Source organism: Hyla sarda, chromosome 2, assembly GCF_029499605.1.
Source record: "Hyla sarda isolate aHylSar1 chromosome 2, aHylSar1.hap1, whole genome shotgun sequence".
Taxonomy (NCBI): Eukaryota; Metazoa; Chordata; class Amphibia; order Anura; family Hylidae; genus Hyla; species Hyla sarda.
Window position 1 is genome coordinate 290,744,855 of NC_079190.1, and position 15,567 is coordinate 290,760,421.

The 15,567-nt window shown below is 47.0% G+C and overlaps 1 protein-coding gene across 4 annotated transcripts in view; it reads right to left on the reverse strand.

Annotated features, from left to right (window-relative positions):
- LOC130356233 (pancreatic secretory granule membrane major glycoprotein GP2-like) overlaps positions 1-15,567 on the reverse strand; it is a 59,018-nt gene that overhangs the window by 23,837 nt on the left and 19,614 nt on the right. The window contains exon 1 of one of the 4 annotated variants that reach the window (XM_056557444.1): positions 13,942-14,119. The exons of 1 other annotated variant lie outside the window; for it this stretch is intronic. In XM_056557444.1, coding sequence (XP_056413419.1) covers positions 13,942-14,020 — 79 coding nt within the window. In that variant the 5' untranslated portion in view covers positions 14,021-14,119. Of the gene's footprint in view, positions 1-1,597; positions 1,717-1,920; positions 2,015-13,941; positions 14,120-15,567 lie in introns of those variants that run through there. 2 more of the 4 variants (XM_056557445.1, XM_056557446.1) reach the window with 2 other exon arrangements.

Sequence of the window (15,567 nt, forward strand, 5' to 3'; positions counted from 1 at the left end):
AATCATGCAGGATTAACCCTTAGATGACATTGGGCGTATCAGTATGCCCTTGCTGTCTGAGACGTAACGCACTAGAGCATGAAGTGAGCGCAGGAGCTGGGCTGGCTTAATAGGCAGCGAGAGATGGCTACAGTAGCCAGGACCTCACTGCTAATAACAGAGGAGCGATCCCGATGCTCCCCGTCATTAACTTTTTAGACTCAGTGATCAAAGCCATTCACAGTGTTTAAAGTATTTAATATGACATGCTGGTTAACTCAGGGTCCTCATGAGATAAAATGGCATCCAATGAGGTAAAATGCGTAAGGTAGGACCTTTAACCTGATCTCACCAGATCAACAATCCAATGATGCAGCCTGCAATTTAGCTATTTCATATAAAAGTCCCCTTTGGGGACTTAGAAAGTGTAAAAAAAATTAAAGTGTAATGTTTAAAATGATTGTATTACTGTGTTAACCAGAGCACCACCACACGCCCGCATCAGAAGAATACACCCACCTCCACCAGCCGCCCCCCCAACATCCTCGCAGTGCCGGACTGCTTTGTATATTTATTTTTTTTGTTTAAAGTCCTATGCAAGTCTATGGGAAATGTATGTTCCAATATAACTTCCAAATGGCTGGAGATATTTGATGAAACTTAGTATACATGTTACTTTTATGTCAAATAAAAATATATGAAGGTTAAATTAACCCTAACCTACCCCCTTACATGGAAAAGTCCCATGCAAGTATAGTGGACTTCCAGTACCTTACACCACAAGCTCTGCATCTCCTGGTGAATGCGTCAGTCTGGCCACACCCCTCCCACATGCCACACCCCATCTCAAAAAGCCACACCCACAATGTAAGCCACACCCCTTTAGTTTTCTACCCTTTTTGCTCATTGGTCCGGCTTACAAGTCACACCCACTCCCACAAAACCAAGCCTACTTCTTTTTTCAGCTTACAATATCTTCACAGCTAAGCCCCATCTGAAGATGGGATATGATGATGAGATATAAGGACAGGATATAAGGGTGGGAGACGAGGAGGAGATATGAGGTCAGGATATGATGTCGGGATATAAGGACGGTATATGAGGGCGGGATGTGATGTCAGGATATGAGTACGGGATATGAGGATGAGATATGAGGTCGGGATTTAAGGACAATATGTGAGGTCGGAATATGAGGACAGGATATGAGGACATCCCTTCCCCTACATCCAACCATACCCCTTCCCTTCAATTCCTTGGTTGAACTTGAGCGACATATGTCTTTTTCTAACCATACTATCTATGTAACTATATGTATCTATATGAGGACTGGATATGAGGTTAGGATATGAGGACAAGTGTTTCCTCCTATGTTGCTTTTCCTCCCCCACAATAATTAGGTAGGAAAAACCATGCAAAACTGGGTACTCAGCTAGTTTATTATAAAACAAAAATGGATCTTTTACTTTGCTTATTTTTTTATGTTGTCAGCAAATTAAAAAAATAGAAATTTCTTCAACAGTTACAAATTCATTAATCTGGGGCCTAAATTAAACTACAAATACTGGACTGTATCTATAACAAGGGTAAAAAAAAGATTTTAACTTTAGGGCAGTCATACCAAATTATTTTTACGGCCATCTAATGACAGTAGACACAGCGCACCCAGCAGCCAATCTTGGGTAGTTATATTGTACCAGAGGTCAGCACCACTTTGTAATGCTTCCTCCACTGGTCTTGTGCTAGTCTCATACCGCCTCCTCCCTAGTGGTCAGCTTTATATGTTGTGGGTGGTATTTTTAGCACAGCAAATTTCCCCCTCCCGCAAATAATAATCACATTTAGTGCTCACATCTCGTGTGTGTCCCCCCCCCCCCCAGTAGTGATGTGGTAATATTTTTTATCATCCCCAGATCAAAATCTTTTATTCCAATAGTCACATACCACCAGGACAATGCCCCATACATTCCAAGTTTTGATTTCAGCCAATGGGAAGATTTCTTTAGGCGTACATTAAAATTCACATGACACAAGAAGCTACTATATTCTTCCACATGTTCTAAACATCTGGACTTCATTAGTATTTAGGTATTTAGACATATTTGAACATAAGAGAATATAAGTGAATTAGATTTATGAATTATATACACATAGGCCCAAATTTATTAAACTGTGTGAGAGAAAAAATAGAGAGATTTTTCCACAGCAACCAATCACAGCTCAGCTTTCACTTTACCACAACTCGGTAGCTGAGCTGTGATTGGTTACTGTGGTAAAATCCCTTTATTATTTTTCTCACACAGTTTGATAAATATGGGCCATAGCATATATATATATATATATATATATATATATATATATATATATATACAGTGGGGATCAAAAGTTTGGGCGCCCCAGGTAAAAACTTGTATTAACTATGTATTAATGTGCATAAAGAAGCCAAGGAAAGATGGAAAAATCTCCAAAAGGCATCAAATTACAGATTAGACAGTCTTATAATATATCAATAAAATTTAGATTTTATTTCCATCATTTACACTTTCAAAATAACAGAAAACAAGAAAATGGCATCTGCAAAAGTTTGGGCACCCTGCAGAGTTAAAGAAGAAGTATCATGGACCAAGTCACAAATTTTTTTTTATATCATGTGAAAGTGCATCATAGGCGTGCGCAGCCTATTGCATTAGGGTGTGCACCCTAAAGCACAAACTCACGCAGCGCACGTGTGTGTGTGATATATATATACACACACACTCTTGCTTGCATGCACACATACATAAACATACCTACACTCATAAATATCAATACAAACAAAATGAAAAACTTTATTAAAACTTTTTTTTGGATTGGAGGCTTTTTTTTGGATTGGAGGCTCCATTATACATACACTGTACAGCAATCATACCTCCATTATACATACACTGTGACTGTACAGCAATCATACATCCAATCCATTAATAATGGATTGGATGTATGATTGCTGTACAGTCACAGACAGTGTATGTATAATGGAGGTATGATTGCTGTACAGTGTATGTATAATGGTGGTATGCTTGCTGTACAGTGTATGTATAATGGTGGTATGCTTGCTGTACAGTGTATGTATAATGGTGGTATGCTTGCTGTACAGTGTATGTATAATGGATGTATGCTTGCTGTACAGTGTATGTATAATGGCGGTATGATTGCTGTACAGTGTAAGTATAATGGTGGTATGCTTGCTGTACAGTGTATGTATAATGGATGTATGATTGCTGTACAGTGTATGTATAATGGATGTATGATTGCTGTACAGTGTATGTATAATGGTGGTATGCTTGCTGTACAGTGTATGTATAATGGATGTATGCTTGCTGTACAGTGTAAGTATAATGGATGTATGATTGCTGTACAGTGTATGTATAATGGATGTATGATTGCTGTACAGTGTAAGTATAATGGTGGTATGATTGCTGTACAGTGTAAGTATAATGGAGGTATGATTGCTGTACAGTATATGTATAATGGATGTATGATTGCTGTACAGTGTATGTATAATGGATGTATGATTGCTGTACAGTGTATGTATAATGGTGGTATGCTTGCTGTACAGTGTATGTATAATGGATGTATGCTTGCTGTACAGTGTAAGTATAATGGATGTATGATTGCTGTACAGTGTATGTATAATGGATGTATGCTTGCTGTACAGTGTATGTATAATGGCGGTATGATTGCTGTACAGTGTAAGTATAATGGTGGTATGCTTGCTGTACAGTGTATGTATAATGGATGTATGATTGCTGTACAGTGTATGTATAATGGATGTATGATTGCTGTACAGTGTATGTATAATGGTGGTATGCTTGCTGTACAGTGTATGTATAATGGATGTATGCTTGCTGTACAGTGTATGTATAATGGCGGTATGATTGCTGTACAGTGTAAGTATAATGGTGGTATGCTTGCTGTACAGTGTATGTATAATGGATGTATGATTGCTGTACAGTGTATGTATAATGGATGTATGATTGCTGTACAGTGTATGTATAATGGTGGTATGCTTGCAGTACAGTGTATGTATAATGGCGGTATGATTGCTGTACATTGTATGTATAATGGATGTATGATTGCTGTACAGTGTATGTATATTGGTGGTATGATTGCTGTACAGTGTAAGTATAATGGATGTATGATTGCTGTACAGTGTATGTATAATGGATGTATGATTGCTGTACAGTGTAAGTATAATGGTGGTATGATTGCTGTACAGTGTAAGTATAATGGAGGTATGATTGCTGTACAGTGTATGTATAATGGATGTATGATTGCTGTAGAGTGTATGTATAATGGATGTATGATTGCTGTACAGTGTATGTATAATGGCGGTATGATTGCTGTACAGTGTATGTATAATGGATGTATGATTGCTGTACAGTGTATGTATAATGGAGGTATGATTGCTGTACAGTGTATGTATAATGGATGTATGATTGCTGTACAGTGTATGTATAATGGAGGTATGATTGCTGTACAGTGTATGTATAATGGATGTATGATTGCTGTACAGTGTATGTATAATGGACAGGGCCATCTTTAATTTTGATTGGACCCTGGGCAAGCAATTTTTTTTGTTCCCCCCGGTCCCCCACCCCCATCCCACACACACTCGGGATCAGTACAGGATCAGTAATGTAATGTATGTACACAGTGACCTCACCAGCAGAATAGTGAGTACAGCTCTGGAGTATAATACAGTGTATAACTCAGGATCAGTACAGGATAAGTAATGTAATGTATGTACACAGTGACCTCACCAGCAGAATAGTGAGTACAGCTCTGGAGTATAATACAGGATATAACTCAGGATCAGTACAGGATATAATGTAATGTATGTACACAGTGATCTCACCAGCAGAATAGTGAGTGCAGCTCTGGAGTATAATACAGGATATAACTCAGGATCAGTACAGGATAAGTAATGTAATGTATGTACACAGTGACCTCACCAGCAGAATAGTGAGTACAGCTCTGGAGTGCTGACCAATTAGTTGCGGGTGTGGTCGTGCTTCAGCTGTGCTGTGTGTGTCTGCTGTGTCTCCTGAGCTCCAGGGAATTACCATCTGTTCCACCTGGGGCCTGCTTCCTCCTCCCCAGGGAGGGAGTGGGTTTCCAGGCATGAGTGAGGGAGGCGAGGCCCAGGCTTCTGCTCCTCGGAATAGGCCGCAGGGGAGCAGTAGAAGCCAGCAAGCGGCCGGAACATCGGAGGATTTGGGGGTGAGGCGTTCCACCAGGAGTCGCAGCAATGCTGCTCCAACTCCCCCCACAGAGGCGAAAAACTCCAAGGTGGGATCCTCCTTGGGAAAGCTGGGTGCTGCCAGTGGAAAGCTGGGTTCGTCCGGAAGAAGGCAGAGTACTCACGGAGGTGAAGCCGACCTCAGTGAGGAAGGCTGGGGAGTGCTGAGGACCCGGGAGTCTATTTCCACCTATACCTCCCGGGTAAAAAGTCACCTCCGTGAGTATGAAGACGCCTGTAAGGCCATCAGGAGGCTCCGAGAGGAACTGCGGTGTGCCCGTGCCAGGGCTAAGGTTAGTCCTAAACGGAAAAAAACTGAGATCCAGTCAGAGATAAAAAGACTTATGGCTGACATGCAAGTTTTGGAGGAGAGGAGAGCAGCATTACTGGAGAAGAGTGGGCCATTTAAAGAAAAATTGGAAAATGAGGAGCGCTTCAGGGTGACAGAAGAAGAAAAAAATAAAAGGTTGATGGGGCTGCAACCTGAGAGCCAGGTGGATGATGCGGAGGAGATGGAGGAAGAACTACAGCCAGATCCACCTGGTGGCCTGCGGCAACAGCAGCAGGCCCCACACAGTGGGCCCCCTGCACAGCAGCCAGCATTATCACCTGCCGACTCAGGAGAGGACAGTGACAGCAGCTACCAGGGAGGGGCGCTAATGGCCCAGATTCGTATGCTGGAATCCCCAGTGTGTCCTCAGAACCTGGTGTTTGGAGATGAGCTCCCAAATGAGGCACCTGGGGGTAAGAAGAAAAAGACCAAGCCAAAGCAGCAAGAAGTGGTGAGTTACATCTACACCCCCCTCCCTGTATACCCTGAGTCGGCCGCAGGGTCAGCTCATTGTGCAAGCCCCGTTACCCAGCCCAGCCCGTGTTCTGTGGTGGACTCGGTGCAAAGGTGCGGGGAGAGTACAAATACTGAAAGGGCGCAGAGCTCCATGCCTGTTTGCAGTAGCAGGGATGGAGCAGAGAAGGCATCGGCCGCAAGGCCGTACAGTGAGGGCGGCCCAGCGGTGGGCATAGAGGCAGACTCCGGTGCTGTAGTTCGCTCCCCTGTGGGAGAGGGGGGTGACTCAGTGCCGGAGGTAGTAAAGGGCATAACAGACACTCCCAAAAGTGAAGAAAAACGTTTGTTTTGCATTGGTGCCGCTGACCCCATTGATCAGCGGCGCCATGAAAAGACTGGAGATGATGCTGATGAGGCGGAGGGCACTAATAAGAACAGGGCTGGGGCCTCCTCTAGACCGGGCAAGCATGCTGCCCGGTCCCTTAAAGGGCCAGCGGAGGTTGTCCCAGCCCCAGTGCCCCGTGATGCTGAGGCAAAACAGGAAAAAACATCATCATCATCATCCTCGTTTCCCGGATTTGCTATTTCTGGTCCAGCCAGTGTGAATGAGAAGGTAAATGGGGGTACGGGGTGTATGACTGGGGAGAGGATGGAGGTTAATGTTATTGGAGAAGGTGATTTTGCTGTTGCTGTAATTGGGGGTGGTGGTGATGGGACTACAGATGAGGCTATTGGAAACAATGTTGTTGGGGGAAGTGCTAATGTTGTTATTGAGGGTGGTGGGGATGTTGTCATTAGAAGTGGTGTAGGTGTAGGGTCTGGTCCGGTTGCCCCCCCAGTGGTGACAGATCATAGGAGTTATGCCAATGTCACTGCTGGGGGAAGTAGAATACTTTCCTCGTCTCCTGACTCTAGGGACGGTTTATTGCAGCGACGTCTCCTGGAGGCTCTGAAAAAGGGGGAAAGGTCGATTAATGTAGAGGGTAGAGCAGTTGATCTGTCCTTCTGGATAGAGAGACACGGTCTCTCTGCCTTCCGAGAGGAAAGAGGGGGCGATACTGTGTGGTCCCTCCCAACAGCCGGGGCAGGTAGTAACCGTAGGAATGTGGTCCGTCTTCGGTGGCAGGGCGAAGATATGTGTCCTTCAAGGACCAAAGTGGTTGAGCTCTTGCTAAAGATGGGCTTCAAGGCAGTTGATATCTTTGCCTTGATACATCCCTACGGTGCTCCTGAATTCGATATCAGTTTTGTTCGGCCAGAGGGGCTTGAGCTTTTCTGGTCGAATTATGAATTGGTAAAGAATGAGCCCGGCTGGCGAGACTTTGCCGTACAGGCATTGTCTCGTCAAAACGAAATCAAGAGAGTGACCGTTTTGACCCGTAATGAATCACTCTCTTGTGTTGACATTATCACCTGGTTAGGACGGTATGGCGAGGTAATGGGGGTCCCGCAGAAGAACAGGGACGAGTTTGGCATCTGGTCAGGAGCCTGGACGTTTTTGGTAAAACTTAAGCGTTCAGGAAATACAGTTACCCATATTCCATCCTCTGCCTTTCTCGGCAGGGATCGTATCCAGATTTTCTACCGGGGTCAGCCGAAGCTCTGTCACAGATGTGGTGACCCCACACACTTCAGTGCAAACTGTACGGTGCAGAAATGTGCCTTGTGTGGGGGTGTAGGCCATCTTGCCGCATCTTGTGCAGAGATTAGGTGTCACCTGTGTGGTGACTTAGGTCACCCATTCAGTCGTTGCCCTCGTTCTTTCGCTAATGCGGTCTTGTCCCCAGCGGGTGAAGATCACGAGCCGGAATCTGCTGGGGAGGGGACTAGCAGGGGTGGAGGAACTGAGGGGTCAGTGAGGAACAGCAAGAGAAAGACACCAGCCCAACTAAGACGTCTTGATAAACGCCAAAGGGATAGGGTGATGGGGAAAGCCCGGGTTACTGGGACGACCTCTCATTCTGTCCCAGAGGCCAACCTTGCTGCTGAGACCCTGAGGGATGGCGAGCTGAATGAGGAGGTCAGGAGGATCCAGAATGAGGAAGGTGCCATCTCCTCAGATAGCGTGGAGGAGGATGATATGGGATGGCAGAAGGAGACACGAAAGCGGGGTACAAGTAAAAAAAAAAAGGGAGATTTGAGATCTTCTCCCACCCTGGTCCAGGTGCCAAAGGAAGGCAAAACTGACTCCCCTCTGGTTGGCCTTTCCAATCGATTCCGACCCCTCAGGGACATCTCCTCCTCTTCTTCGGAAGGGGAGGATGAGGGGGAGGTGGCAGAGGGGCTTCCAGGGGGCGCCGAGTCCTCTTCCCCTGGGGAGGTTATGTCCTCGGGGGAAGGGACTGGCCTAGAATCCGGAGACGAGGAAAGTAAAACGACGTCTGGTGAGATGGACACTTCTATTTCTCTAAAGAGGGTGAAGAGTTCTTCTGATGTGGAGGGTGAGAAGGGGAGTGGGAAAAAGAAAGCTGTCTAACTCAATCACCCTTGATGGCGGCACCCTCTCCGTTGACTCTGGCATCCATTAATGTTGCCAGCATTAAGTCAGATACAGCTCGATTTGCGGCCTATGATTTTTTTTTTGCCCATATTAATGCTGATATTTTATTTTTGCAGGAGACCAGGCTAACAGATATGTCATCTATCTACAAGGCTAAAAGAGAGTGGAGGAATGGGCCCTCCTACTGGTCTCTTGGGGCCGAGCCGTATAGCGGAGTGGCGGTCCTTTTTACCGCAGCGGTAGAATGCCGACGGGTTATCGAGTTAGAAATGGGGAGGTGCCTGATCTTAGATGTCCTCATGAGGGGACAAGAACTTCGCCTTATTAACATCTACGGCCCACAGTCTAAGTGGGACCGGAAGTGCCTCTTTATGAGGATCAAGCCCTATCTTTTTACAAGTCGGCAGGTGGTCTTTGGAGGGGACTTTAATGCTGTCACGAGGCCCCAAGACAGGGGAGGTGCCAGAGACAAGCTGACTTATGATAGCGTCGCCCTTAATAGCATAGCGAGTGAGGCTCGCCTGGTGGATGTCCACATCCGGCACACCCCAGGCCACGCGGGATTCACCTATCATAGGGGTAGTTGTAGGTCTAGGATAGACAGGTTTTATTTAAAGGAGGAAGCCGTCTCTTCAGCAGTGTCTGTTGTTGAGGTGGAGTTCTCCGATCACTGTTTAATTTTGTTTTCTCTGAATGTCACAGAGACCCCCCGGATGGGCAGAGGCTATTGGAAGCTGAATTCGTCTCTCTTGGAAGAAGCGGAGATAAGACAGTCCTTTGAGGATTTTCTTCAGAGCCAGGTACCATTGCTGGGCCTTTGTAACAGTAAGTCAGAGTGGTGGGAGATCTTCAAGGAAAGGGTTGCGAGATTCTTCCGCCAGCTCTCGGGCCTCAGAAGCCTAAATAGGTACCGCTTGTACCAGGGCCTGAGGAAGAAACTTGAGAACCTTGTCTCGACTGGAGGTAGCCGAGAGGATATCTCCAGAGTGAAGTCCTTGCTGATGAAGTGCCAGTACGATAGGCACGCATCTTTGGTTTTTGAGAGGGATTACGGGAAGTACCGCTCGCCCGACCCTTACAGAAACTGCAAGATGTCAGTGAATAGTAAAATAGTCTCAGGACTGATTGATAGTACGGGATCCTTGAAAAGGTCCAGATCAGGGATCCTGGAGGTCGTCAGATCCTTCTACTCGCACCTCTTGGGAAGGAAGGATCTAGATCGAGATAAGGTATCAGCTTTCTTGGCTGAAACCATCCCTGAACCAGGAGTAGACCCCTCTCTTGACGTTTTGACAGAGATGATCAGGGAAGAGGAAGTCAGGATGGCTATTGATGGGCTTGCCCTCAAGAAGTCACCCGGTCCGGATGGCTTAACATCTGAGTTCTATAAGACCTTTAAGGACACTTTGGTTCCCCTCTTGACTGCGGTTTTTAATGAGTGTCTATCCTCGGGCACTCTGCCAAAGTCAATGAGGAGGTCAGCGCTGATCATCCTGTCAAAGGGTAAAGACCCGTCCCACATTGAGAATTGGCGTCCCATAGCACTTCTCAATGCGGACAGAAAGATTCTGGCAAAAGTGCTGTTTAACCGGTTGGTGGAGTTTGCACCCCGGCTCCTTTCGGGGGCTCAGCATTGCTCTGTTCCGGGCCGCAGTACATTTAGTGCTGTGCTCAGTGTCCGAGAGGCTGTGGAGCAGGGTAGGGCTGGCCACTGGAAGGGGTACTTGCTGTCCTTGGATCAGGCAAAAGCGTTTGATCGGGTTAACCATGAGTACCTCTGGTCTGTCCTTCTGAGATATGGCCTGCCAGGGGGTTTTGTTGATTGGCTTAAGACCTTGTATGTAGGGGCAGAGAGTTTCCCGCTTGTGAATGGTTGGATTGGCCGCTCTTTTGAGGTTGGGTCTGGTGTCCGTCAGGGTTGTCCTTTGAGCCCTTTGCTGTACGTGTTTGCAATCGATCCTTTCCTTAGAAGGATTGGTTGTGGACCGTTGGCGGGGGTGAGAATGGACCTGGCTGTGCCGGATTCGGCTCTGAGGGTGGTAGCGTACGCTGATGATATCACCGTGTTTGTCTCCTCACAAGAGGAGGGCAGATGGTTGATGTCAGAGGTGGACCGCTACTCGGAGGTATCCGGGTCCAAGATCAATCAGGATAAGTGTGAGAGTCTCTGGCTGGGAGGGGGAGATCCTGATTTTAATCTCCCGGACGCCCTTCCAGAGCCCCAGGAATCCGCAAAAGTCCTCGGCATCGAATTTGGTCAAGGGGATTACCCCAAACAAAACTGGGACAGCAGGCTTAAGATCGCCGCTCAGAGGGTGGATCAGTGGAAGGGTTGGTCTTTGACCCTCCGGGAAAGGGTTAACCTGATGAAAACTTTCCTGCTCCCTTTACTGATATATCTGGGCAGTGTATGCATGTTGCCAGAACCTCTTTGGACCCGGGTCTACAGTGTGTTCTTCCAAATGTTATGGGGGAATAGACTGAACCTAGTGAAGAGGGAGGTTACTTACCGTACGAGGAGACTAGGGGGGTTGTGTATGGTCAACCCTGTGGTGTTCCTAGTGAATACCTTTCTTAAGACCAATATAGCAAACCTCTGGTCAGAGAGGGCTCCTCCGTGGGTATCCTCCTGTAGGGGATGGTTTCGGCCTTTCTTCCAGGAATGGGAGACAGGAGGGCAAGTGAAGGATCTTCGCACACCACACGGGCATCTCCCGGCTTACGCTACCCAGGCTCTGAAGGTTATTCGTCGGTGGGGTCTGGGGATGTGGGAGATTAGGACTCTGTCGAGGAAATTCCTTGACAAGAGGGTCCTGTCTTCTCATTTCCAGAGGCCATTGGCGCTCAAGGACTGCCCAAGTAGGGATCTGGAGGTGGGTTTAGAGCTTTTGAATTCTATCAGGATCCCCTTGAAGTTTTGGGACTTGACTTGGCGCTGCTTCCACGGGAAACTGTGTGTGAGAGACAATCTGAAGTGCAGGAGCTCTGATGACCGGGGATGTCCCCGCGAAGAGTGTGGAGGCATGCTGGAAAGCATGGAGCATTTTCTGCTTCATTGTCCCTTTAACACAGAGGTTTACACCAGGGTGGGCGCTTCCATTGGTTGGCCTCGGCTGGCCAGTCTCTCCTATGCGGAATGGGCCTATGGGGCATTCAGAAACCTTGGAGGCTGGGACCAGTGCACTTTATTCCTAGTCAGCTCAGTGGTCAGGTATTACACGTGGAACGCACGGTGTTTAGTGTCGACGCAGCGTAAAATCCTCCCTGTGGGTGAGGTGGTTAGGAACATTCTTGGTGACCTGGTGAAGGTGCGTTCTCTGGAGTACGAGAGGCTGGGTGCTGGCGGGGCCTCTCGTCTGTGGAGGGGCTCTGCCTTTAAAGTGCCTTAGCCTGTTGTCTCCCCCTGGTGGTGGGCTGATGCTGGCACATTAGTCTTTTTGTTTTGTGCTGTAGATATATGGTGATATAGGGCTTGCAGGCACTGAACTTGAGCTTTAGGGGATTGTGTGATTGAAAAGCCTTATTGTTGTTTGTTTTGTATAGTTTGTATTATTTTGTATATATTTGTTTTGTTTGTACATTTATGTATATGTGTATATATATATATATATATTGTTTTTTTTCTAGGGGTTGTGTTGTGTTGGGGTTTAGTGTTAGGTTGGGTGGTGGGTAGATGGGGGGAGGGGGGTTTCTGTGTGGGACCTTTTATAAAAAAAATAAATAAATTAAAAAAAATAAAAATAAAAAAAATCCTGGACTGGTTCATGGACGTCTGTTATCATGTACTGGGGGCATGGGATGCGGGACCAGTCAGGGCCCAAAAAAAAAAAAAAAAAAAAAAATTGTATATTCTGTTTTTCTGTTTGCGGTGTTTGTTGGTGGTTTGACACATATTTATTATATTTATTATTTTGGGAAGGGAAATGCAACCGGACCAGTTTTTTGTTATTATTGTTGTTATTATTATTACTGTAAGTATTATTATTATTGTAGAGTGTTTAGTAGTTGTTGTTATTATAGCGGTGTGTTTGGTGAGAATGAGGCTGAGGCTGAGAATGAGACTAATATGGACTCATTTTTGTATATATTATACAGGTGTATGTTGTTTGTATTATTGTTATGGTGATGTTCGTTCTTTTTGTAATGTTTTATATTTTTTAATAAAAGATCTACAGGATATAACTCAGGATCAGTACAGGATACGTACGGGGGAGGGGATTATCAGATTATGCATGTGAGGGGAGGATAATAGTGATTATTATAATCCTCCCCTCACATATATGTAACATCTCCCCCTCACATGTATAATCTGATAATCCCCTCCTCACATTGATTATCCCCTCATATATATATATATATATATATATATATATATATATATATATATATTTATAATATCATACTCAGATTATATGTGAAGGGATTATCAATGTGAAGAGGGGATTATCAGATTATATATGTGAGGGGGAGATGTTACATATATGTGAGGGGAGGATTATAATAATCATTATTATCCTACCCTCACATGCATAATTTCCTCCCTTCTCACATTATATAATAAATCCCCCCTCACATTATATAATAAATCCCCCCCACCCCCACACTATATAATAAATCCCCCCTCACATTATATAATAAATCCCCCCCACACTATATAATAAATCCCCCCTCACATTATATAATAAATCCCCCCCACACTATATAATAAATCCCCCCTCACATTATATAATAAATCCCCCCCACACTATATAATAAATCCCCCCTCACATTATATAATAAATCCCCCCCACCCCACACACACACTATATAATAAATACCCCCCAACACACACACACACACGCACACTATATAATAAATACCCCCCACACACACATTATACATACTCACATATCCGGCGGTGGGTCCACTGCTGCGGCCTGGATCCTGGAAGCGGCCGTGTGGGGACTGAGAGGAGCGGGAGACTCTCTCTGCTCCGCTCCTCTCTATGATGCCGCCCGTGACGTCGCACGTCACGTCACGTGACCATCTCCCAGACAGCCATTGCGGTACTGGCTGCCTGGGGATGAGTGACGACGGCGGCGAACATAAAAAGGTATCGTGCGGCGCAAACCCGCCCCCCCCCGGGCCCTCTCCTTCCCCCTGGGCCCCCTCCCACTAACATTTTGGCCGGGCCCCTGACGCCTGGCCCGCCAGCCTTTATCAGCTTTATCAGGGCCCATGGGGCAAAAGGGGCGAGCTGCTTTTGGGCCCCCAGGAATTACAGGGCCCGGGGCAGCTGCCCCTTTTGCTCCACGGCCGCGGTGATTAGGGTGTGCCTGGGCACACCCGGCACACCCTGTGCGCACGCCTATGAAGTGCATCAGTTCACCATTCTGACAATCTGCTCCTCATGTATCTCACCCTCTCCCTTCTCCTGCAATCCCCTCTGAAAGATCGGTACTTCCTGGTCCATGGAGGTCCCTGACTTCCTGTCTCCCATAATGCCTTTCAGTTCATCACAGAAGTAGCCCAGCCTAGACCAGTGCTTCCTAACCAGGGTGCCTCCAGCTGTTGTGAAACTACAACTCCCAGCATGCCTGGGAGTTTTAGTTTTGCAACAGCTGAAGGCACCCTGGTTGGGATACACTGACCTAGACACTGATCAATTTACTAACAGCAGGCTCAGTGTTTCCCTTCCCCCTGCTTCTATTCTCAGGACATCGTTCTTTCAGACTGACCTGCTGTCAGATTGTGATCAGTGCAGGGGAAAGCAGGGATCTCCCCTCCCCCTCTGCTTCTTCTCGGGACATCGTTCTTGCTCTTATAAACACTGAGCTGGCTGTCAGATGCTTCCCTGCCGTTGAGATGAAGACGCTTGTTCAGCTCACTGGGGCTTCTATGATTGGCTGAAGCTGCACATGGGAGGTTCCCTTGCCGTGCACAGAGCTGGCTTAGCTGCATGCAGCACACAGAACTATGGGAAATTGTGACATCACGGCCCCCAGCATAATGCAGCTCAATGGAAGAACCCATGGTGCTGATTGTTGGGGCAAGGTCAGATGAGTCTGGGCATTTAAAACCTTTGAGATTGACATCACCTGGCCTTCCCAGATGATGATTGAGAACAATCCATGACACTGGCAGGTCTCAGCTTTGCAAAGGGGGCAGTGCATGCTATAAATTCTGCAGGGTGCCCAAACTTTTGCAGACACCATTTTTTTGTTTTCTGTTATTTTGAAAGTGTAAATGATGTTAATAGAATCTAACTTTAGTTGACATATTAGAAGAATGTCTAATCTGTAAATTGATGCCTTTTGGACATGTTTCCATCTTTCCTTGGCTTCTTTATTGTCACGATGCCGGCTGGCAGGAGGTGGATCCTCTGTGCCAGAGAGGGATTGGCGTGGACCGTGCTAGTGGACCGGTTCTAAGTCACTACTGGTGTTCACCAGAGCCCGCCGCAAAGCGGGATGGTCTTGCTGCGGCGGTAGTAACCAGGTCGTATCCACTAGCAAAGGCTCAACCTCTCTGACTGCTGAAGATAGGCGCGGTACAAGGGAGTAGACAAAAGCAAGGTCGGACGTAGCAGAAGGTCGGGGCAGGCAGCAGGGATCGTAGTCAGGGGCAACGGCAGGAGGTCTGGAACACAGGCAAGGAACACACAAGGGAACGCTTTCACTAGGCACAAGGGCAACAAGATCCGGCGAGGGAGTGCAGGGGAAGTGAGGTATACATAGGGAGTGCACAGGTGAACACACTAATTGGAACCACTGCGCCAATCAGTGGCGCAGTGGCCCTTTAAATCGCAGAGACCCGGCGCGCGTGCGCCCTAGGGAGCGGGGCCGCGCGCGCCGGGACAGGACCGACGGAGAGCGAGTCAGGTACGGAAGCCGGGGTGCGCATCGCGAGCGGGCGCCACCCGCATCGCGAATCGCATCCCGGCTGGAGGCGGTATCGCAGCGCACCCGGTCAGTGGATCTGACCGGGGCGCTGCCGTAGCGAGAATGTTGCGAGCGCTCCGGGGAGGAGCGGGGACCCGGAGCGCTC